At 45.6% G+C, this 27,369-nt stretch overlaps 1 protein-coding gene across 1 annotated transcript in view; it reads right to left on the reverse strand.

The window, feature by feature from the left end:
- Nucleotides 1-27,369, reverse strand: part of LOC135503844 (plexin-B3-like) — a 302,325-nt gene that overhangs the window by 175,045 nt on the left and 99,911 nt on the right. The window contains exons 2-3 of the mRNA XM_064922002.1: nt 17,818-18,085; nt 14,982-15,896 (exon numbers count right to left, since the gene is read on the reverse strand). Of these exons, the coding sequence (XP_064778074.1) occupies nt 14,982-15,896; nt 17,818-18,069 (1,167 nt within the window). The 5' untranslated portion in view covers nt 18,070-18,085. The remainder of the gene's footprint in view (nt 1-14,981; nt 15,897-17,817; nt 18,086-27,369) is intronic.

Genomic DNA, 27,369 nt, shown 5'->3' on the forward strand with positions numbered 1-27,369 from the left:
ATGGGACAGTATGGGACAGCATGGAGCAGTATGGCACAGCATGGGACAGCATGGGACAGTATGGGACAGCATGGGACAGTATGGGACAGCATGGAACAGCATGGAGCAGTATGGCACAGCATGGGACAGTATGGGACAGCATGGGACAGTATGGGACAGTATGGGACAGCATAGAACAGCATAAAACAGCATAAAACAGTATGGGACAGCATGGAACAGTATGGGATAGTATGGGACAGCATGGAACAGCAAGGGACAGTATGGAGCAGTATGGCACAGCATGGGACAGCATGGGACAGTATGGGACAGCAAGCGACAGCATGGGACAGCATGGGAAAGCAAGGGACAGCAAGGGACAGCATGGAACAGCATGGAACATCATGGAACAGCACGGAGCAGTATGGCACAGCATGGGACAGCGTGGGACAGTATGGTGGGACAGTATGGTGGGACAGTATGGTGGGACAGCATGGAACAGCATAGGACAGCATGGGACAGCATGGGAACGTATGGGACAGTATGGTGGGACACTATGGTGGGACAGTATGGTGGGACAGTATGGGACAGCATGGAACAGCATAGAACAGCATGGGACAGCATGGAACAGCATAGAACAGCATGGGACAGCATGGAACAGCATGGAACAGCATAGAACAGCATGGGACAGCATGGGACAGCATGGGACAGCATGGGACAGCATGGAACAGCATGGAACAGCATAGAACAGCATGGAACAGCATAGAACAGCATGGGACAGCATGGAACAGCATGGAACAGCATAGAACAGCATGGGACAGCATGTGACAGCATGGGACAGCATGGGACAGCATAGAACAGCATGGGACAGCATGTGACAGCATGTGACAGCATGGAACAGTATGGAACAGCATAGAACAGCATAGGACAGCATGGGACAGCATGTGACAGCATGGAACAGCATGGGACAGCATGGAACAGCATAAAACAGCATGGGACAGCATGTGACAGCATGGGACAGCATAGAACAGCATAGGACAGCATGGGACAGCATGGAACAGCATGGAACAGCATAGAACAGCATGGGACAGCATGGGACAGCATGGAACAGCATAGAACAGCATGGGACAGCATGTGACAGCATGGAACAGCATAGAACAGCATGGGACAGCATGTGACAGTATGGGACAGCATGGGACAGCATAGAACAGCATGGGACAGCATGTGACAGCATGGAACAGTATGGAACATCATGGAACAGCATGGAGCAGCATGGGACAGCATGGGACAGCATGGGACCGTATGGGACAGTATGGGACAGTATGGGACAGCATGGAACCGTATGGGACAGTATGGGACAGTATGGGACAGCAAGGGACAGCATGGAACAGTATGGAACATCATGGAACAGCATGGAGCAGTATGGCACAGCATGGGACAGCATGGGACAGCATGGGACAGCAGGAACAGTATGGAACATCATGGAACAGCATGGAGCAGTATGGCACAGCATGGGACAGCATGGGACAGCAAGGGACAGCATGGGACAGCATGGGACAGCATGGGACAGCATGGGTCAGCATGGGACAGCAAGGGACAGTATGGGACAGCATGGGACCGTATGGGACAGTATGGGACAGTAGGGGACAGCATGGAACAGCATAGAACAGCATGGGACAGCATGGAACAACATGGGACAGCATGGGACTGTATGGGACAGCATGGGACAGCATGGAACAGCAAGGGACAGCATAGAACAGCATGGGACAGTATGGAACAGCAAGGGACAGCATAGAACAGCATGGGGCAGCATGGGACAGCATAGGACAGCATGGGACAGTATGGGACAGCATGGAACAGTATAGAACAGCATGGATCAGCATGGGACAGCATAGGACAGCATGGAACAGCATAGAACAGCATGGAACAGCAAGGGACAGTATGGAACAGCAAGGGACAGCATAAAACAGCATGGATCAGCATGGGACAGCATAGGACAGCATGGGACAGTATGGGACAGCATGGAACAGTATAGAACAGCATGGATCAGCATGGGACAGCATAGGACAGCATGGAACAGCATAGAACAGCATGGAACAGCAAGGGACCGTATGGAACATCATGGAACAGCATGGAACAGTATGGGACAGCATAGAACAGCATAAAACAGCATGGATCAGCATGGGACAGCATAGGACAGCATGGGACAGTATGGGACAGCATGGAACAGTATAGAACAGCATGGATCAGCATGGGACAGCATAGGACAGCATGGAACAGCATAGAACAGCATGGATCAGCATGGGACAGCATAGGACAGAATGGAACAGCATGGGACAGCATGGAACAGCAAGGGACCGTATGGAACATCATGGAACAGCATGGAACAGTATGGGACAGCATAGAACAGCATAAAACAGTATGGGACAGTATGGGACAGCATGGAACAGCAAGGGACAGCATGGAACAGCATAAAACAACAAGGGACAGCATAGAACAGCATGGGACAGCATGGAACAGCAAGGGACAGCAAGGGACAGCATAGAACAGCATGGCACAGCAAGGGACAGCATAGAACAGCATGGGACAGCATGGGACCGTATGGGACAGCATAGGACAGCATGGAACAGCATGGGACAGCATGGAACAGCATGGGACCATATGCGACAGCATGGAACAGCATAGAACAGCATGGGACAGCATGGAACAGCATGGAACAGCATGGAACAGCATGGGACTGTATGGATCAGCATGGGACAGCATAGGACAGCATGGAACAGCATGGAACAGCATGGGACAGCATGGAACAGTATGGGACAGCAAGGGACAGCATGGGACAGCAAGGGACAGCATGGGACAACAAGGGACAGCATGGAACAGCATGGGACAGCATGGAACAGCATGGGACAGCAAGGGACAGCATGGGACAACAAGGGACAGCAAGGGACAGCATAGAACAGTATGGGACAGCATGGGACAGTATGTGACAGCATGGAACAGCATGGGACAGCATGGAACAGCAAGGGACCGTATGGAACATCATGGAACAGCATGGAACAGCATAGAACAGCATAAAACAGTATGGGACAGCATAGAACAGCATATAACAGTATGGGACAGTATGGGACAGCATGGAACAGCATGGAACAGCATAAAACAGCAAGGGACAGCATAGAACAGCATGGGACAGCATGGGACAGTATGGAACAGCATAAAACAGCAAGGGACAGCATAGAACAGCATGGAACAGCATGGAACAGCATGGAACAGCATGGGACTGTATGGATCAGCATGGGACAGCATAGGACAGCATGGAACAGCATGGAACAGCATGGGACAGCATGGAACAGTATGGGACAGCAAGGGACAGCATGGGACAGCAAGGGACAGCATGGGACAACAAGGGACAGCATGGGACAGCATAGAACAGTATGGGACAGCATGGGACAGTATGTGACAGCATGGAACAGCATGGAACAGCAAGGGACCGTATGGAACATCATGGAACAGCATGGAACAGCATAGAACAGCATAAAACAGTATGGGACAGCATAGAACAGCATAAAACAGTATGGGACAGTATGGGACAGCATGGAACAGCATGGAACAGCATAAAACAGCAAGGGACAGCATAGAACAGTATGGGACAGCATGGGACAGTATGTGACAGCATGGAACAGCATGGGACAGCATGGAACAGCAAGGGACCGTATGGAACATCATGGAACAGCATGGAACAGCATAGAACAGCATAAAACAGTATGGGACAGCATAGAACAGCATAAAACAGTATGGGACAGCATGGGACAGCATGGAACAGCAAGGGACAGCAAGGGACAGCATAGAACAGCATGGCACAGCAAGGGACAGCATAGAACAGCATGGAACAGCAAGGGACAGCATGGAACAGCATGTGACAGCATGGAACAGCATAAAACAGTATGGGACAGTATGGGACAGCACGGAACAGCATGGAACAGCATGTGACAGCATGGAACATCATGGAACAGCATGGAGCAGTATGGCACAGCATGGGACAGTATGGGACAGCAAGGGACAGTATGGGACAGCATGGAACAGCATGGGACAGTATGGGACAGCATGGAACAGCATGGGACAGCATGGGACAGCATGGGACAGCATGGAACAGCAAGGGACAGCAAGGGACAGCATAGAACAGCATGGCACAGCAAGGGACAGCATAGAACAGCATGGGACAGCATAGGACAGCATGGAACAGCATGGAACAGCATGGGACAGCATGGGACCATATGCGACAGCATGGAACAGCATGGAACAGCATGGGACAGCATGGAACAGCATGGGACAGCATGGAACAGCATGGGACAGTATGGGACAGCATGGAACAGCATGGGACAGCAAGGGACAGCAAGGGACAGCATGGGACAGCAAGGGACAGCATAGAACAGTATGGGACAGTATGTGACAGCATGGAACAGTATGGGGCAGCATGGGACATCATGGAACAGCATGGAACAGCATGGAACAGCATGGGACAGCATAGAACAGCATGGGGCAGCATGGGACATCATGGAACAGCATGGAACAGCATGGAACAGTATGGGACAGGATGTGTCCAGTGGACAGTAACAGGACAGGGGACAGGATGTGTCCAGTGGACAGTAACAGGACAGGGGACAGGATGTGTCCAGTGGACAGTAACAGGACAGGGGTCAGGATGTGGGTCAGGGAAACTCAACCAGATGCAGGATTAAACTGGATTTATTCACCCTGGACCAGAATGGATATACAACACTGTTCATCACCCTGACAGCTATAGTTACACTGGACCAGGATATACAACACTGTTCATCACTGACAGCTATAGTTACACTGGACCAGGATATACAACACTGTGTTACACTGGACCAGGATATACAACACTGTTCATCACTGACAGCTATAGTTACACTGGACCAGGATATACAACACTGTTCATCACCCTGTCAGCTATAGTTACACTGGACCAGGATATACAACACTGTTCATCACTGACAGCTATAGTTACACTGGACCAGGATATACAACACTGTGTTACACTGGACCAGGATATACAACACTGTTCATCACTGACAGCTATAGTTACACTGGACCAGGATATACAACACTGTTCATCACTGACAGCTATAGTTACACTGGACCAGGATATACAACACTGTGTTACACTGGACCAGGATATACAACACTGTTCATCACTGACAGCTATAGTTACACTGGACCAGGATATACAACACTGTGTTACACTGGACCAGGATATACAACACTGTTCATCACCCTGACAGCTATAGTTACACTGGACCAGGATATACAACACTGTTCATCACTGACAGCTATAGTTACACTGGACCAGTATATACAACACTGTGTTACACTGGACCAGGATATACAACACTGTTCATCACTGACAGCTATAGTTACACTGGACCAGGATATACAACACTGTTCATCACCCTGACAGCTATAGTTACACTGGACCAGCATATACAACACTGTTCATCACCATGTCAGCTATAGTTACACTGGACCAGGATATACAACACTGTTCATCACTGACAGCTATAGTTACACTGGACCAGGATATACAACACTGTTCATCACCCTGACAGCTATAGTTACACTGGACCAGTATATACAACACTGTTCATCACTGACAGCTATAGTTACACTGGACCAGGATATACAACACTGTTCATCACTGACAGCTATAGTTACACTGGACCAGGATATACAACACTGTTCATCACTGACAGCTATAGTTACACTGGACCAGGATATACAACACTGTGTTACACTGGACCAGGATATACAACACTGTTCATCACTGACAGCTATAGTTACACTGGACCAGGATATACAACACTGTTCATCACTGACAGCTATAGTTACACTGGACCAGTATATACAACACTGTTCATCACTGACAGCTATAGTTACACTGGACCAGGATATACAACACTGTTCATCACCATGTCAGCTATAGTTACACTGGACCAACATATACAACACTGTGTCATACTGGACCAGGATATACAACACTGTTTATGGATCTAACATATCAATATTAGTCTTCTTTATAGAAACATGGTGCTGTTGACCCCAATATAGTGAGGGGGAGGTCTGGGAGGTCACTGCATTTCTGTTTGTGTGTGTGTGTGTGTGTGTGTGTGTGTGTGTGTGTGTGTGTGTGTGTGTGTGTGTGTGTGTGTGTGTGTGTGTGTGTGTGTGTGTGTGTGTGTGTGTGTGTGTGTGTGTGTGTGTGTGTGTGTGTGTGTGTGAGAGAGTTCTGAAAGCACTCAGGATTAGAGGCAGTGAGAGCAGCTGGACTTAATCTGCACCAGCACAGAGGCAGCTGTCACTCACAAAGAGACCGAGTCCGACAGACAGACATAGTGACCGACACAGAGACACAGAGACAGAGAGACACAGAGACAGAGAGACAGACAGACAGACAGACACAGACAGAAAGACAGAGACAGCCACAGACAGACAGAGACAGCCACAGACAGACAGAGACAGCCACAGACAGACAGAGACAGCCACAGACAGACAGAGACAGCCACAGCCACAGAGACAGACACAGAGACAGCCACAGAGACAGCCACAGAGACAGCCAGACAGCCACAGAGACAGCCAGACAGCCAGACAGACAGACAGACAGAGATAGACCAGAAATCATTTCACCAGTGGCACAGCTAGCTAACCCTAATCTGAGTTAAGCATCTCAGAGGCCACTCATAGGTACCTAGGTAATGGTCCCATCATCCTCTCTGATCACCAGTAATAGGTTTTAAACCTACCTAGTCTCCTCTATCCACTTAGACTATTACCGCTGCTATACTGATATACAGCTGATATACTGATATACCGCTGATATACTGATATACCGCTGATATACCGATATACTGATATACTGATATACAGCTGATATACTGATATACTGATATACCGCTGATATACTGATATACTGCTGATATACTGCTGATATACTGCTGATATACTGATATACTGCTGATATACTGATATACTGATGATATACTGATATACTGATATACTGATATACCGCTGATATACTGATATACTGCTGATATACTGATATACTGCTGATATACTGATATACCGCTGATATACTGATATACTGCTGATATACTGATATACTGCTGATATACTGCTGATATACTGCTGATATACTGATATACTGATATACTGCTGATATACTGATATACTGCTGATATACTGATATACTGATATACCGCTGATATACTGATATACTGCTGATATACTGATATACTGATATACTGATATACTGCTGATATACTGATATACTGCTGATATACTGATATACTGCTGATATACTGATATACAGCTGATATACTGATATACTGCTGATATACTGATATACTGATATACCGCTGATATACTGATATACTGCTGATATACTGATATACTGCTGATATACTGCTGATATACTGCTGATATACTGATATACTGATATACTGCTGATATACTGATATACTGCTGATATACTGATATACTGATATACAGCTGATATACTGATATACTGCTGATATACTGATATACTGATATACCGCTGATATACTGATATACTGCTGATATACTGATATACTGCTGATATACTGCTGATATACTGCTGATATACTGATATACTGCTGATATACTGATATACTGATATACCGCTGATATACTGATATACTGCTGATATACTGATATACTGCTGATATACTGCTGATATACTGCTGATATACTGATATACTGATATACTGCTGATATACTGCTGATATACTGCTGATATACTGCTGATATACTGATATACTGCTGATATACTGATATACTGATATACCGCTGATATACTGATATACTGCTGATATACTGATATACTGCTGATATACTGATATACTGCTGATATACTGCTGATATACTGATATACTGATATACTGCTGATATACTGATATACTGCTGATATACTGATATACTGATATACTGCTGATATACTGATATACAGCTGATATACTGATATACTGCTGATATACTGATATACTGATATACTGCTGATATACTGCTGATATACTGCTGATATACTGATATACAGCTGATATACTGATATACAGCTGATATACTGATATACTGATATACAGCTGATATACTGATATACAGCTGATATACTGATATACTGATATACCGCTGATATACTGATATACTGATATACTGCTGATATACTGATATACTGCTGATATACTGATATACCGATATACTACTGATATACCGATATACCGATATACTACTGATATACTGATATACTGCTGATATACCGATATACTACTGATATACTGATGTACCGATATACTGCCGATATACTGATATACTGATATACAGCTGATATACTGATATACCGCTGATATACTGATATACTGATATACAGCTGATATACTGATATGCTGATATACAGCTGATATACTGATATACTGCTGATATACTGATATACTGATATACCGATATACTGCTGATATACTGATATACCGATATACTGATATGCTGATATACAGCTGATATACTGATATACTGCTGATATACTGCTATACTGATATACCGGTATACTGCTGATATACTGATATACCGATATACTGATATACCGATATACCGATATACTGCTGATATACCAATATACCGCTGATATACTGCTGATATACCGCTGATATACTGATATACCGATATACTGATATACCGATATACTGCTGATATACTGATATACCGATATACTGATATACCGATATACCGATATACTGCTGATATACCGATATACTGATATACTGATATACCGATATACCGATATACTGCTGATATACTGATATACCAATATACTGATATACTGATATACCGATATACTGCTGATATACTGCTGATATACTACTGATATACCGCTGATATACTGATATACTGCTGATATACTGCTGATATACCGCTGATATACCACTGTTATACTGATATACCGCTGATATACTGCTGATATACTGCTGATATACTGATATACTGATATACTGCTGATATACTGTTGATATACTGATATGCTGATATACTGCTGATATACTGATATACTGATATACTGATATACCGATATACCAATATACTGCTGATATACTGATATACCGATATACCAATATACTGCTGATATACTGATATACCGATATACCAATATACTGCTGATATACTGATATACCGATATACCAATATACTGCTGATATACTGATATACCGATATACCAATATACTGCTGATATACTGATATACTGATATACCGATATACTGATATACCGATATACCGATATACCGATATACTGCTGATATACTGCTGATATACTGATATACTGCTGATATACTGCTGATATACTGATATACTGCTGATATACTGCTGATATACTGCTGATATACTGCTGATATACCGCTGATATACTGATATACTGCTGATATACTGCTGATATACCGCTGATATACCGCTGATATACCGCTGTTATACTGATATACCGCTGTTATACTGATATACCGCTGATATACCGCTGATATACCGCTGATATACTGCAGATATACTGCTCATATACCGCTGATATACCGCTGATATACCGCTGATATACTGATATACCACTGATATACCGCTGATATACTGCTGATATACCGCTGATATACTGCTGATATACTGATATACCGCTGATATACCGCTGATATACTGCTGATATACTGCTGATATACCTCTGATATACTGCTGATATACCGCTGATATACCGCTGATATACTGATATACCTCTGATATACCGCTGATATACTGATATACCGCTGATATACCGCTGATATACTGATATACCGCTGATATACCGCTGATATACTGATATACCGCTGATATACCGCTGATATACTGATATACCTCTGATATACCGCTGATATACCGCTGATATACTGATATACTGCTGATATACCGCTGATATACTGCTGATATACCGCTGATATACCGCTGATATACCGCTGATATACTGATATACCGCTGATATACCGCTGATATACCGCTGATGTACTGCTGATATACTGCTGATACACTGATATACCTCTGATATACCGCTGATATACCGCTGATATACTGATATACCGCTGATATACCGCTGATATACCGCTGATATACTGCTGATATACTGATATACTGCTGATATACTGATATACTGCTGATATACTGATATACTGATATACAGCTGATATACTGATATACTGCTGATATACTGATATACTGATATACCGCTGATATACTGATATACTGCTGATATACTGATATACTGCTGATATACTGCTGATATACTGCTGATATACTGATATACTGCTGATATACTGATATACTGATATACCGCTGATATACTGATATACTGCTGATATACTGATATACTGCTGATATACTGCTGATATACTGCTGATATACTGATATACTGATATACTGCTGATATACTGCTGATATACTGCTGATATACTGATATACTGATATACTGCTGATATACTGATATACTGCTGATATACTGATATACTGATATACCGCTGATATACTGATATACTGCTGATATACTGATATACTGCTGATATACTGATATACTGCTGATATACTGCTGATATACTGATATACTGATATACTGCTGATATACTGATATACTGCTGATATATTGATATACTGATATACTGCTGATATACTGATATACAGCTGATATACTGATATACTGCTGATATACTGATATACTGATATACTGCTGATATACTGCTGATATACTGCTGATATACTGATATACAGCTGATATACTGATATACAGCTGATATACTGATATACTGATATACAGCTGATATACTGATATACAGCTGATATACTGATATACTGATATACCGCTGATATACTGATATACTGATATACTGCTGATATACTGATATACTGCTGATATACTGATATACCGATATACTACTGATATACCGATATACCGATATACTACTGATATACTGATATACTGCTGATATACCGATATACTACTGATATACTGATGTACCGATATACTGCCGATATACTGATATACTGATATACAGCTGATATACTGATATACCGCTGATATACTGATATACCGATATACTGCTGATATACTGATATACCGATATACTGATATGCTGATATACAGCTGATATACTGATATACTGCTGATATACTGCTATACTGATATACCGGTATACTGCTGATATACTGATATACCGATATACTGATATACCGATATACCGATATACTGCTGATATACCAATATACCGCTGATATACTGCTAATATACCGCTGATATACTGATATACCGATATACTGATATACCGATATACTGCTGATATACTGATATACCGATATACTGATATACCGATATACCGATATACTGCTGATATACCGATATACTGATATACCGATATACCGATATACTGCTGATATACTGATATACCAATATACTGATATACTGATATACCGATATACTGCTGATATACTGCTGATATACTACTGATATACCGCTGATATACTGATATACTGCTGATATACTGCTGATATACCGCTGATATACCACTGTTATACTGATATACCGCTGATATACTGCTGATATACTGCTGATATACTGATATACTGATATACTGCTGATATACTGTTGATATACTGATATGCTGATATACTGCTGATATACTGATATACTGATATACTGATATACCGATATACCAATATACTGCTGATATACTGATATACCGATATACCAATATACTGCTGATATACTGATATACCGATATACCAATATACTGCTGATATACTGATATACCGATATACCAATATACTGCTGATATACTGATATACCGATATACCAATATACTGCTGATATACTGATATACTGATATACCGATATACTGATATACCGATATACCGATATACCGATATACTGCTGATATACTGCTGATATACTGCTGATATACTGATATACTGCTGATATACTGCTGATATACTGATATACTGCTGATATACTGCTGATATACTGCTGATATACTGCTGATATACCGCTGATATACTGATATACTGCTGATATACCGCTGATATACCGCTGATATACCGCTGATATACCGCTGTTATACTGATATACCGCTGTTATACTGATATACCGCTGATATACCGCTGATATACCGCTGATATACTGCAGATATACTGCTCATATACCGCTGATATACCGCTGATATGCCGCTGATATACTGATATACCACTGATATACCGCTGATATACTGCTGATATACCGCTGATATACTGCTGATATACTGATATACCGCTGATATACCGCTGATATACAGCTGATATACTGCTGATATACTGCTGATATACCTCTGATATACTGCTGATATACCGCTGATATACCGCTGATATACTGATATACCTCTGATATACCGCTGATATACTGATATACCGCTGATATACCGCTGATATACTGATATACCGCTGATATACCGCTGATATACTGATATACCGCTGATATACCGCTGATATACTGATATACCTCTGATATACCGCTGATATACCGCTGATATACTGATATACTGCTGATATACCGCTGATATACTGCTGATATACCGCTGATATACCGCTGATATACCGCTGATATACTGATATACCGCTGATATACCGCTGATATACCGCTGATGTACTGCTGATACACTGATATACCTCTGATATACCGCTGATATACCGCTGATATACCGCTGATATACCGCTGATATACCGCTGATATACCGCTGATATACTGCTGATATACTGATATACCGCTGATATACCGCTGATATACCGCTGATGTACTGCTGATATACCGCTGATATACCGCTGATATACCGCTGATATACCGCTGATATACCGCTGATATACTGCTGATATACCTATGATATACCGCTGATATACCGCTGATATACCGCTGATATACCGCTGATATACTGCTGATACACTGATATACCTCTGATATACCGCTGATATACCGCTGATATACCGCTGATATACCGCTGATATACTGCTGATACACTGATATACCTCTGATATACCTCTGATATACCGCTGATATACCGCTGTTATACTGCTGCTATACCGCTGATACACTGATATACCTCTGATACACTGATATACCTCTGATATACCGCTGATATACCGCTGATATACCGCTGATATACCGCTGATATACCGCTGATATACCGCTGATATACTGATATACCGCTGATATACCGCTGATACACTGATATACCTCTGATATACCGCTGATATACCGCTGCTATACCGCTGATATACCGCTGATATACTGCTGCTATACTGCTGCTATACCGCTGATACACCGCTGATATACCGCTGATATACTGCTGATATACCTATGATATACCGCTGATATACCGCTGATATACCGCTGATATACTGCTGATATACCGCTGATATACTGCTGCTATACTGCTGCTATACCTCTGATATACCGCTGATATACCGCTGATATACCGCTGATATACCGCTGTTATACTGCTGTTATACTGCTGCTATACTGCTGATATACCGCTGATATACCGCTGATATACCGCTGATATACCGCTGATATACTGCTGCTATACTGCTGCTATACCGCTGTTATACTGCTGTTATACTGCTGCTATACTGCTGCTATACCGCTGATATACTGCTGATACACTGATATACCTCTGATATACCTCTGATATACCGCTGATATACCGCTGTTATACTGCTGCTATACCGCTGATACACTGATATACCTCTGATATACCTCTGATATACCGCTGATATACCGCTGCTATACTGCTGATATACCTCTGATATACCGCTGTTATACTGCTGATATACCGCTGATATACCGCTGATATACCGCTGATATACCGCTGATATACCGCTGATATACTGCTGCTATACTGCTGTTATACTGCTGCTATACTGCTGATATACTGCTGATATACTGCTGATATACTGCTGATATACCGCTGATATACCGCTGATATACCGCTGATATACTGCTGCTATACTGCTGCTATACCGCTGTTATACTGCTGTTATACTGCTGCTATACTGCTGCTATACCGCTGATATACTGCTGATACACTGATATACCTCTGATATACCTCTGATATACCGCTGATATACCGCTGTTATACTGCTGCTATACCGCTGATACACTGATATACCTCTGATATACCTCTGATATACCGCTGATATACCGCTGCTATACTGCTGATATACCTCTGATATACCGCTGTTATACTGCTGATATACCGCTGATATACCGCTGATATACCGCTGATATACCGCTGATATACCGCTGATATACTGCTGCTATACTGCTGTTATACTGCTGCTATACTGCTGATATACTGCTGATATACTGCTGATATACTGCTGATATACCGCTGATATACCGCTGATATACCGCTGATATACTGCTGCTATACTGCTGTTATACTGCTGATATACTGCTGCTATACTGCTGCTATACCGCTGATATACCGCTGATATACTGCTGCTATACCGCTCCATTAGGTTCAGTAGTAGGAGATGTATCCTGTGTTTAGGTCAGGGATGACTGCAGGCTTTTGTTCCAGCCAAGCATAGTAACACATCTAATCCAAGCAATACTTCTATTGGTACAATCAGGGGGATTAGCATACACACTGGCCTGCTGCGGATAAGAGTGGTCAACCCTGTGTGTGTGTGTACCTGTGTGTGTGTGCGTGCATGCGTGCGTGCGTGTGTGTGTGTGTGTACCTGTGTGTGTGTGTGTACCTGTGTGTGTGTGTGTGTGTGTGTACCTGTGTGTGTGTATGTACCTGTGTGTGTGTGTGTGTGTACCTGTGTGTGTGTGTGTGTGTGTGTACCTGTGTGTGTGTGTGTGTGTGTGTGTGTGTGTGTGTGAGTCTAGTTACCTTGGGCAGCCGTAGACACTTGGACGACACCTCATACTCTATGTATGCCTCCTCATGTCCCATCCTTCCTCTTCCTCCCTCTGTATAACACAGCTCCTGGGCCCTCTGCAGCGACGCATCCAGCTCTGACATCCCATAAACGCACAGCGCCGAGCGACCCGTCGCCGTGGGCGTCGACGCCTGCCCCGTCGCCATGGCAACGAACAGCGCCGGCCGCCCCTGGTGTTCGGCGGGGGAAGCCCCCTGGGCGAGATTGTAACCGCCGGAACATTCCAACGGAACCTCCACGTAGGAGTAGAAGCTCCGGTCCCAGGCGCAGAGACGAGAAACGTAGGTCCGGTACTCCTTCTTGTGCCACATATCCCTCCGCGAGAACAGGAAGTAGACGTGGTCGCTGTGGTTAAACGCTGAGATGAAGTTGTTGTTGTACTCGGAGTAGCTCCCGACAACCAGCTTCCCTAGTTCTTCGTCTTGAGAGAAGGCCTGGCGGGAGGGGGAGGAACTGGGGGATAGACGGCGCGTTGTGATTGGTGGGATGTCGCTGGGGCCTTTACTAGTGTAGCCACGCCCCACTAGCATCAGCCCCACCCCCTTCTGGTTCAAGACCACACCCACGGTGGAGACGCGGGCGTCGTTGGCGGCTACATACTGCGTGTCCACTGGGTTAGACGTCTGATAGAGCACCTCGGACACATTACCCAGACTCCTCTTGTCACAGATACCTTGGAACAATGTCCCGCACACGATCAGGCTCCTTGCCCCGACCTCTGACCCCACCGCGTCCACGCCTTCCTCCAGGAGCAGGATCTTATTGGTGTTGGGGGTGACCCGGGCGGTGTGGCAGTCCTTGGGGACTATGGGGGGCAGGCATTCAGGACTGTCTAGTTTGGGGCCAGTCTGACTGGAGGACAGCACCTAGGACAAGATGAGAGATAACACAGAGTAATGGTTGTTAGGGGCGGCCGACAGCCTAGCGGTTCGAGCTTTGGGCCAGTAACCCGAAAGGTCTCTGGTTCAAATCCCAGCTCCAAACAAGGTGAAAAATATTGTCATTGTGCCATTGAGCAAAGCATTTACAACAGTAATTGCTCCAGTAAGTGGCTCTGGATAAGAGTGTCTGCTAAGTGACTCAAATGTGTGTTAATGGCACCCTATTCCCTCGACAGAACTACTGTTGATCAGGGCCCAAAGGGTCCATTGTAAAGGCAATAGGGGGCCATTTTAGGACAAAGCCATTGTTTGCGTTCACAGAACCGGTCAACAGAAAGTTTTACATAAACACAGACAACATACAAAAACATATAAGACTGGTTTCCCTAGACACAGGCTAAACGCAGCACTGGACTGACATGTAAGCTCAATGGATAATCTCCATTGAAAGTGCTTTTCAGTCCATTTACTCTTAATCTGTGTCTGGTAAACCAGTACATAGAGAACCAGGGCCCAGAGAGCCAGGGCACAGAGAACCAGGGCCCAGATAGCCAGGGGTGCCCAGAGAACCAGGGCCCAGACAGACAAGGGTGCCCAGACAGACAGGGGTGCCCAGAGAACCGGGGCCCAGACAGCCAGGACCCAGAGAACCAGGGCCCAGATAGCCAGGGCCCAGAGCCAGGACCCAGAGAACCAGGGCCCAGATAGCCAGGGCCCAGAGCCAGGACCCAGAGAACCAGGGCCCAGTGTTTCAAAAGTTATCTGGATTTTGCCTATTGGATAGGATTAAATGCATAGAGCTCGAATGCATAGAACAGAGGAATCATTGACTTGAATGGGGGATTCGTGAAGGATGTACTACGAAGGAAGCTAGATCTGCTCTGGGTTTTGTAAAGCTAACCAGCTTCAGTTAGCTTCACATTCCAGCTCAGGCTTCATCTCTACTACGACGGTGGATTTTGCTCGTCCGCCTGCTGCTAACTCTAACAGGCTTATAACTGCTGAACTCATCATTGAGACAATGCCTAAACATCAATCCACGGACGAGTCAGTGCCACATCTGGTTTTACTAGTTTAAATTTGACACTATCTAGGTTTCCATCCAATTGGCGAAAGATTGACTTGTTGCGGATAAAATAATGTGTGAAGATGTAGTGCAAACAAAGATAACTTCTGCGGTTAAATTCTCAGGTACCGAAAAAAACACTCCAAGTGAAATGGGTTTTACACTCTAATGAAGGTTCTCAAAAAAAAAAACATGTTTATATAGCGAGTTTGCCCACTGGTAGTGTCATGATGAGGTGCTGTTGGCTGGAGGACACCTATAACCTACTACATGATGAGGTGCTGTTGGCTGGAGGGCACCTATAACCTACTGGTATTGTCATGATGAGGTGCTGTTGGCTGGAAGGGCACCTATAACCTACTGGTACTGTCATGATGAGGTGCTGTTGGCTAGAGGACACCTATAACCTACTACATGATGAGGTGCTGTTGGCTGGAAGGGCACCTATAACCTACTACATGATGAGGTGCTGTTGGCTGGAGGACACCTATAACCTACTACATGATGAGGTGCTGTTGGCTGGAGGACACCTATAACCTACTACATGATGAGGTGCTGTTGGCTGGAGGACACCTATAACCTACTACATGATGAGGTGCTGTTGGCTGGAGGACACCTATAACCTACTACATGATGAGGTGCTGTTGGCTAGAGGACACCTATAACCTACTATGGATAATTTTTATTTGTCAAACGGAAGTCAAGCATCGATCATCAGCAGAATAAAGCCCTCGACGTGTATTGGAAAGGAGCATCACTGTGCACTTTCACCACCCTGTGACATCCAGATGGATAACTTTGGAAAAACTGGAGCCGGGTGATTAAAGACATTGTAATTACCTGGAGGTCAGGGGACAGATGGTAGAGATGGTTGACCGCCCCCACGTACAGATGACCAGACCTGGGGTCCAGTAGGAGGTGGTTGAGGGGAGACCCATCCAGGGAGAGGTAAGGGAAGGCCTGCCCAGCGGGAGAGGCCTTCTCTGGGTTAGGGTCCAGCTGGGGCTGGGTCAGGGCCTGAGGAAGCTGCAGCAGTACCAGACACCACCACCAGGTGGAGAGGGGGAGCAGAGGGGGAACAGCAGCTGGCATGGCACCCCCTTACCTGCTGGAAAAGAGAGAAGAGGATGAGGAAGAGAGAGAGAGCGAAGAGTGTTTTCCTCTGAGGATACTAACCACTATATACCCACAGACACACTTCACTGCCTGCATCTCTCTGTCTCTCACTCAAACACACAAAGACTTCCCCTTGCTTCAAACACTTCCTTTTGTTCTTCAAAGCTCCCCCACCTTCAGACACACACACGCACACACACACACACACACACACACGCACACACACACAACACCGAACAGAAGATCCTACTCTGACAAGTGAGGCGGAGGCTCAGCTAAACAAAGGTCATGTCTTCTTCTTCTTCTTCTGTCCTAGAGAGCCGTAGACAACACGAGTCCCCTAAGGGCACCCTATCCCCTGTGCTCTGGGATATGAGTAGTGCACTGTATGGGAACAGGACATCATTTGGAACACAGAGCAGCACATACCTGATAAAAAGACGCAGGTAGGACAACACACACACCACACACACACACACCACACACACACACACACACACACCACACACACACCACACACACACACACACACACACACACACACACACACACACACACACACACACACACACACACACACACCACACACACACACACCACACACACACACACACCACACACCACACACACACACACACACACACACACACACCACACACACACACCACACACACACCACACACACACACACACACCACACACACACACACCACACACACACACCACACACCACACACACACACAACACACACACAACACACACACAACACACACACCACACACACACCACACACACACCACACACACACACACACAGCCCCTTGATACAAGACGTCCTGTTTCAGTCAGGAAAGTAAACAGATAGTGAAGGTGACTCCCACAGAAAGACAGTCCCACACATAACACACAAACCCACGTCACTCCGGCACCACCACCCTGTTGTTGGTTTAATGAAACCAATCTGACTTCTGTGCCTTCAGGGACGGCTGATAGACAGGAAATGACCGAAGGCCAAAAGTCCAGTACCAGTCGGCCTTATTTAGAAGATACCCAAGTGACTGTATGAGCTATGTGTCATGTTATCAGTGAAGGTAGAGACAGGAAATCACAAGGTTAGCTAGCAGTAATAAATTGTATCCTGGGTGGAAGTCTGTTTGTGCTATCCAGTCAATTCATGTCACTGACTGTCACATTTAGCTTGAGAACGGCAGCAACAGATCTGGGACCAGGCGAGCTGTAATCCTACTGACTTCTTTATCCTTTTCCTCTTGCTGTAAAATGAGAGAACAAAATAAAACCACGTACTACTGCTGCATAGATCTCCTCCTCCTCCTCCCTCAACTCTTTCTCTACTCCCTCCTGCTCAGTCTCTCTACTCTTTCCTCCTCCTCCCTCCTCCCCAAAGTCTCTCTCTACTCCCTCCTCCTCCCTCCTCCCCAAAGTCTCTATCTACTCCTTCCTCCTCCTCCTCCCCAAAGTCTCTCTCTACTCCCTCCTCCTCCCTCCTCCCCAAAGTCTCTCTACTCCCTCCTCCTTCCTCCTCTCCAAAGTCTCTCTCTACTCCTTCCTCCTCCTCCCTCCTCCCCAAAGTCTCTCTACTCCTTCCTCCTCCTCCCCAAAGTCTCTGTCTACTCCTTCCTCATCCCTCCTCCCCAAGTCTCTCTACTCCTCCCTCCTCCCCAAAGTCTCTCTACTCCTTCCTCCTCTACTCCTCCCTCCTCCTCCCTCCTCCCCAAAGTCTCTCTCTACTCCTTCCTCCTCCCTCCTCCCCAAAGTCTCTCCTTCCTCCTCCTCCCTCCTCCCCAAAGTCTCTCTACTCCTTCCTCCTCCCCAAAGTCTCTCCTTCCTCCTCCTCCCCAAAGTCTCTCTCTACTCCTTCCTCCTCCCAAAGTATCTCTACTCTTCCCTCATCCTCCCTCCTCCCCAGTCTCTCTCTACTCCCTCCTCCCCAAAGTCTCGCTCTACTCCCTCCTCCCCAAAGTCTCCCTCCTCCCCAAAGTCTCCCTCCTCCTCCCTCCTCTCCAAAGTCTCTCTACTCCCTCCTCCTCCCTCCTCTTCAGTCTCTCCTCTCGCTCCTCCTCAGTCTCTCTTCTCTCTCCTCCTCCCTCCCTCCAGTTTCTCTCCTCCTCCCTCATCAAAGTCTCTCTCTTCTCTCTCCTCCTCCCTCCTCATCAAAGTCTCTCTCTTCTCTCCTCCTCCCTCCTCATCAAAGTCTCTCCTCTCTCCTCCTCCTCCCCAAAGTCTCTCTCTACTCCCTCTTCCTCCCTCCTCTTCAGTCTCTCCTCTCTCTTCCTCCCTCGCTCCTCCTCAGTCTCTCTTCTCTCTCCTCCTCCCTCCCTCCAGTTTCTCTCCTCCTCCCTCCTCATCAAAGTCTCTCTCTTCTCTCTCCTCCTCCCTCCTTATCAAAGTCTCTCTCTTCTCTCCTCCTCCCTCCTCATCAAAGTCTCTCCTCTCTCCTCCTCCTCCCCAAAGTCTCTCTCTACTCCCTCTTCCTCCCTCCTCTTCAGTCTCTCCTCTCTCTTCCTCCCTCGCTCCTCCTCAGTCTCTCTTCTCTCTCCTCCTCCCTCCCTCCCTCCAGTTTCTCTCCCTCCTCCCTCCTCATCAAAGTCTCTCTCTTCTCTCCTCCTCCTCCCTCCTCATCAAAGTCTCTCTCTTCTCTCCTCCTCCCTCCTCATCAAAGTCTCTCCTCTCTCCTCCTCCTCCCCAAAGTCTCTCTCTACTCCCTCTTCCTCCCTCCTCTTCAGTCTCTCCTCTCTCTTCCTCCCTCGCTCCTCCTCAGTCTCTCTTCTCTCTCCTCCTCCCTCCCTCCAGTTTCTCTCCTCCTCCCTCCTCATCAAAGTCTCTCTCTTCTCTCTCCTCCTCCCTCCTCATCAAAGTCTCTCTCTTCTCTCCTCCTCCTCCCTCCTCATCAAAGTCTCTCTCTTCTCTCCTCCTCCTCCCTCCTCATCAAAGTCTCTCTTCTCCTCCCTCCCTCCTCCTCAAAGTCTCTCTTCCTCCCTCCCTCCTCCTCAAAGCACAGAGACTCATCTGCATACTGCAAGCTGGTTTCTCTCAATACATTGAATATGTTGAATATCATTTCACTTTCAAAACACAAAACCAAACAGAGAACCTCAGAGGAGAACATGGAGTAGAGGAGGGAGAAAAGGTTCATCTGTAATTTATGTTGCAGCAGCAGCGAGCGCAGACGTCTCGGGGCTCTGGACATGAAAGAGAAGGGGCGTCGTCCCAAACGGCACCCTATTCCCTTTCACCAGAGCCCTGGTCAACAGTAGTGCACTATAAAAGGAAATAGGGTGCCATTTGGTGGTGTAGTGCACTATAAAAGGAATAAGGTCTGAAGTAGTGCACTATGAAGGGAATAGGGTCTAAAGTAGTGCACTATGAAGGGAATAGGGTCTAAAGTAGTGCACTATGAAGGGAATAGGGTCTAAAGTAGTGCACTATGAAGGGAATAGGGTCTAAAGTAGTGCACTATGAAGGGAATAGGGTCTAAAGTAGTGCACTATATATGGAATATGGTCTAAAGTAGTGCCCTATGAAGGGAATAGAGTGCCATTTGGGACATTCTCCAAGAAGAAAAAAGGGAATTGCCCTAACATGATCAGTATGCATATAACATTTTCTCTCATTGCCCAACACCAGCATCTCTCCTCACCTTCAAAGGGTCTGACGCTAGTTAGAAAGGACAGTTTGCTACGCTATTTAAGATTAAAGTGAAATTTTCAATTACGGCCCTCGCTGTGTAAGAGTTTACATGAATCCATTCTGTAAGGAGGAGCCAGAGTTTACATGAATCCATCCTGGAAGGAGGAGCCAGAGTTTACATGAATCCATTCTGGAAGGAGGAGCCAGAGTTTACATGAATCCATCCTGGAAGGAGGAGCCAGAGTTTACATGAATCCATTCTGGAAGGAGGAGCCAGAGTTTACATGAATCCATCCTGGAAGGAGGAGCCAGAGTTTACATGAATCCATTCTGGAAGGAGGAGCCAGAGTTTACATGAATCCATTCTGGAAGGAGGAGCCAGAGTTTACATGAATCCATTCTGGAAGGAGGAGCCAGAGTTTACATGAATCCATCCTGGAAGGAGGAGCCAGAGTTTACATGAATCCATTCTGTAAGGAGGAGCCAGAGTTTACATGAATCCATTCTGGAAGGAGGAGCCAGAGTTTACATGAATCCATTCTGGAAGGAGGAGCCAGAGTTTACATGAATCCATCCTGGAAGGAGGAGCCAGAGTTTACATGAATCCATCCTGGAAGGAGGAGCCAGAGTTTACATGAATCCATTCTGGAAGGAGGAGCCAGAGTTTACATGAATCCATTCTGGAAGGAGAAGCCAGAGTTTACATGAATCCATTCTGGAAGGAGGAGCCAGAGTTTACATGAATCCATCCTGGAAGGAGGAGCCAGAGTTTACATGAATCCATCCTGGAAGGAGGAGCCAGAGTTTACATGAATCCATTCTGGAAGGAGGAGCCAGAGTTTACATGAATCCATTCTGGAAGGAGGAGCCAGAGTTTACATGAATCCATTCTGGAAGGAGAAGCCAGAGTTTACATGAATCCATTCTGGAAGGAGGAGCCAGAGTTTACATGAATCCATTCTGGAAGGAGGAGCCAGAGTGAGAAGCGTATCACCTTTCCTGACGTGTTTCACACATGTAATATGTAATAATTACACACTATAATGTGTTTCACACAGAATTAATAATATAATACAAACTATACATACTAAGTAACCAACTAACATTAAAAATTCACTCCGAAGTTCCGGAGTACACTTTTTTTATATAATTAAATATATACACAGAACCAGTCAAACGTTTGGACACCTACTTATTCCAGGGTTTTTCTTTATTTTTTTAAACTATTTTCTAAATTATAGAATAATAGTGAAGACATCAAAACTATGAAATAACACATATGGAATCATGTAGTAACCAAAAGAGTGTTAAACAAATGAAAACATATTTTATATTCTTCAAAGTCGCCACCCTTTGCCTTGATGACAGCTTTGCACACTCTTGGCATTCTCTCAACCAGCTTCATGAGGTAGTCACCTGGAATGCATTTTAATGAACAGGTGTGCATTGTTAATTTGTGGAATTTTTTTCCTTCTTAATGCGTTTGAACCAATCAGTGTTGTGACAAGATAGGGGTGGTATACAGAAGATAGCCCTATTTGGTAAAAGACCAAGTCCATATTATGGCAAGAACTGCTCAAATAAGCAAAGAGAAATGACAGTCCATCATTACTTTAAGACATGAAGGTCATTCGATACGGAATGTTTCAAGAACTTTTGAACGTTTCTTCAAGTGCAGTCGCAAAAAAACATTTGAGCACTAAGATGGAACTGGCTCTCATGAGGACCGCCACATGAAAGGAAGACCCAGAGTTACCTCTGCTGCAGAGGATAAGTTCATTAGAGTTAACTGCACCTCAGATTGCAGCCCAAATGAATATTTCACAAAGTTCAAGTAACAGACACATCTCAACATCAACTGTTCAGAGGAGACTGTGTGAATCAGACCTTCATGGTCAAATTGCTGCAAAGAAACCACTACTAAAGGACACCAATAATAAGAAGAGACTTGCTTGGACCAAGAAACACGAGCAATGGACATTAGACCGGTGGAAATTTGTCTTTTTGTCTGGGATCCAAGTTGGAGATTTTTGGTTCCAAACGCTGTGTCTTTGTGAGACACGGTGTGGGTGAACGGATGATCTCTGCATGTGTTTCCCCCACCGTGAAGCATGGAGGAGGAGGTGTTATGGTTTGGGGGTGCTTTACTGGTGGCACTGGCTGTGATTTATTTAGAATTCAAGGCACACTTAACCTGTTTGTAAAACTGTTGGTGTAATGGTTGGTTTCACTCATTGTAAAAGTGTTTGTCATCTTTCACTCCTCTTTCCCCTTTTACTCTCTTCCTAGGTCGTAGCTGCTGGGAGTGTTGCCTGGCTAGGTCGTAGCTGCTGGGAGTGTTGCCTGGCTAGGTCGTAGCTGCTGGGAGTGTTGCCTGGCTAGGTCGTAGCTGCTGGGAATGTTGCCTGGCTAGGTCGTAGCTGCTGGGAATGTTGCCTGGCTAGGTCGTAGCTGCTGGGCGTGTTGCCTGGCTAGGTCGTAGCTGCTGGGCGTGTTGCCTGGGTAGGTCGTAGCTGCTGGGAGTGTTGCCTGGCTAGGTCGTAGCTGCTGGGAGTGTTGCCTGGCTAGGTCGTTGCTGCTGGGAGTGTTGCCTGGCTAGGTCGTAGCTGCTGGGAGTGTTGCCTGGCTAGGTCGTTGCTGCTGGGAGTGTTGCCTGGCTAGGTCGTAGCTGCTGGGCGTGTTACCTGGCTAGGTCGTAGCTGCTGGGAGTGTTGCCTGGCTAGGTCGTAGCTGCTGGGAGTGTTGCCTGGCTAGGTCGTAGCTGCTGGGAGTGTTGCCTGGCTAGGTCGGAGCTGCTGGGAGTGTTGCCTGTCTAGGTTGTTCCTTGTACCAGAGTCAGAAATCCACTCACTACTGTAATACTTACTATTGTAATATCTTATGTTTCACCAAGTCGTGGCTGAACGACGACATGAATAACTTACAGGTGGCGGGTTTACGCTGCATCGGCAAGATAGAACAGCCGCTTCCGGTAAGAGAAGCAGTGGCTGAAAGATGGCATGGGTAACATACAGCAAGCTGGCTCTGTGTCTATTTGTCGGTAACAGCTGGTGCACTAAATCTAATAGTAAGGAAGTCTCTAGGTTTTGCTCGCCTGAGGTAGAGTACTTCATGATAAGCTGTTTTACCTCATTTCTACAAGTATGTTAAATGTGCAACCAGAGGGGAAAAAAACTCCCCTTTACTCCACACAGAGACGCGTACAAATCTCTCCCTCACCCTCCATTTGGCAATTCTGACCATAATTATATCCTGATTCCTTCTTACAAGCAAAAATGAAAGCAGGAAGCACCAGTGACTCACTCAAAACAGAAGTGGTCATATGAAGCGGATGCCAAGTTACAGGACGGTGTTGCTATCACAGACTGGAATATGTTCCGGGATTCTTCCGATGGCATTGAGGAATACATCACATCAGTCACTGGCTTCATCAATAAGTGCATTGAGGACGTCGTCCCCACAGTGACTGTATATACATACCCCAACCAGAAGCCATGGATGAGAGGCAACATCCACACTGAACAAAAGGGTAGAGCTGCCGTTTCAAGGAGCGGGACTCTAACCCGGAAGCTTATAAGAAATCCCGCTATGCCCTCCGTCGAACCATTAAACAGGGAAAGAGTCAAAAAAGGGATAAGATTGAATCATACAACACCGATGCTCGTCTTATGTGGCAGGGCTTGCCAACTATTACAGACTACAAAGGGAAGCATAGTAGCGGCAGAGTAGCCTAGTGGTTAGAGCGTTGGACTAGTAACCGGAAGGTTGCAAGTTCAAACCCCCGAGCTGCCATGGTAAAAATCTGTCGTTCTGCCCCTGAACAGGCAGTTAACCCACTGTTCCTAGGCCATCATTGAAAATAAGAATTTGTTCTTAACTGACTTGCCTTGTTAAATAAAGGTAAAATAAAAATAAAAACAGTCGCGAGCTGCCCAGTGACACGAGCCTACCAGACAAGCTAAATTACTTCAATGCTCGCTTCGAGGCAAGCAACACTGAAGCATGCATGAGAGCATCAGCTGTTCTGGACGACTTTGTGATCATGCTCTCCGTAGCCGATGTAAGTAAGACCTTTAGACAGGTCAACATTCACAAGGCCGCTGGGCAAGACGGATTACCAGGATGTGTACTCCGAGCATGCGCTGACCAACTGGCAAGTGTCTTCACTGACATTTTCAACCTCTCCCTGTCTGAGTCTGTAGTACCAACATGTTTTAAGCCGACCACCATAGTGCCTGTGCCGAAGGTAACCTGCTAAAATGACTACCGACCCGTAGCACTTATGTCTGTAGCCATGAAGTGCTTTGAAAGGCTGGTCATGGCTCACATCAACACCATTATCCCAGAAACCCTAGAACCACTCAATTTGCATACCACCCCAACAGATCCACAGATGATGGAATCTCTATTGCACTCCACACTGCCCTTTCCCACCTGGACAAGAGGAACACCTACATGAGAATGCTATTCATTATTCATGCTCAGTCCCCTCATGTACCCCCTGTTCACTCATGGCTGCATGGCCATGCACGACTCCAAAACCATCATTAAGTTTGCCAGCGACACAAGAGTGGTAGGCCTGATCACCGACAACGAAGAGACAGCCTATAGGGAGGAGGTCAGAGACCTGGCAGTGTGACAACAACCATTCCCTCAATGTGAGCAAGACAAAGGAGATGATTGTAGACTACAGGAAAAGGAGGACCGAGCACGCACCCAATCTCATTGACGGGGCTGTAGTGGAGCAGGTTGAGAGCTTCAAGTTCCTTGGTGTCCACATCACCAACAAACTATCATGGTCCAAACACACCAAGACAGTTGTGAAGAGGGCACGACAAAACCTATTCCCCCTCAGGAGACTGAAAAGATTTTGCATGGGTCCCCAGATCTTCAAAAGGTTTTACAGCTGCACCATCGAGAGCATCCTGACTGGTTGCATCACCGCCTGGTATGGCAACTGCTCGGCCTCCGACCGTACGGCTCTACAGAGGGTAGTGCAAACGGCCCAGTACATCACTGGGGCCAAGCTTCCTGCAATCCAGGACCTCTATATCAGAGGGTAGTGCAAACGGCCCAGTACATCACTGGGGCCAAGCTTCCTACCATCCAGGACCTGTATATCAGAGGGTAGTGCAAACGGCCCAGTACATCACTGGGGCCAAGCTTCCTACCATCCAGGACCTGTATATCAGAGGGTAGTGCGAACGGCCCAGTACATCACTGGGACCAGGCTTCCTACATCCAGGACCTGTATATCAGAGGGTAGTGCAAACGGCCCAGTACATCACTGGGGCCAAGCTTCCTGCAATCCAGGACCTCTATACCAGGCGGTGTCAGAGGCAGGCCCTACAAATGATAAAAGACTCCAGCCACCTTAGTCATAGACTGTTCTCTCTGCAGGTACCCCCTGAATATAGCCTCCACATTGACTCAGTACCAGTACCCCCAGTATATAGCCTCCACATTGACTCTGTACCGGTACCCCCTGTATATAGCCTCCACATTGACTCAGTACCAGTACCCCCAGTATATAGCCTCCACATTGACTCTGTACCGGTACCCCCTGTATATAGTCTCCACATTGACGCTGTACCGTAATACCCTGTATATAGCCTCCACATTGACGCT

Source organism: Oncorhynchus masou, chromosome 18 (assembly GCF_036934945.1).
Source record: "Oncorhynchus masou masou isolate Uvic2021 chromosome 18, UVic_Omas_1.1, whole genome shotgun sequence".
In the NCBI taxonomy this organism is placed as follows: domain Eukaryota; kingdom Metazoa; phylum Chordata; class Actinopteri; order Salmoniformes; family Salmonidae; genus Oncorhynchus; species Oncorhynchus masou.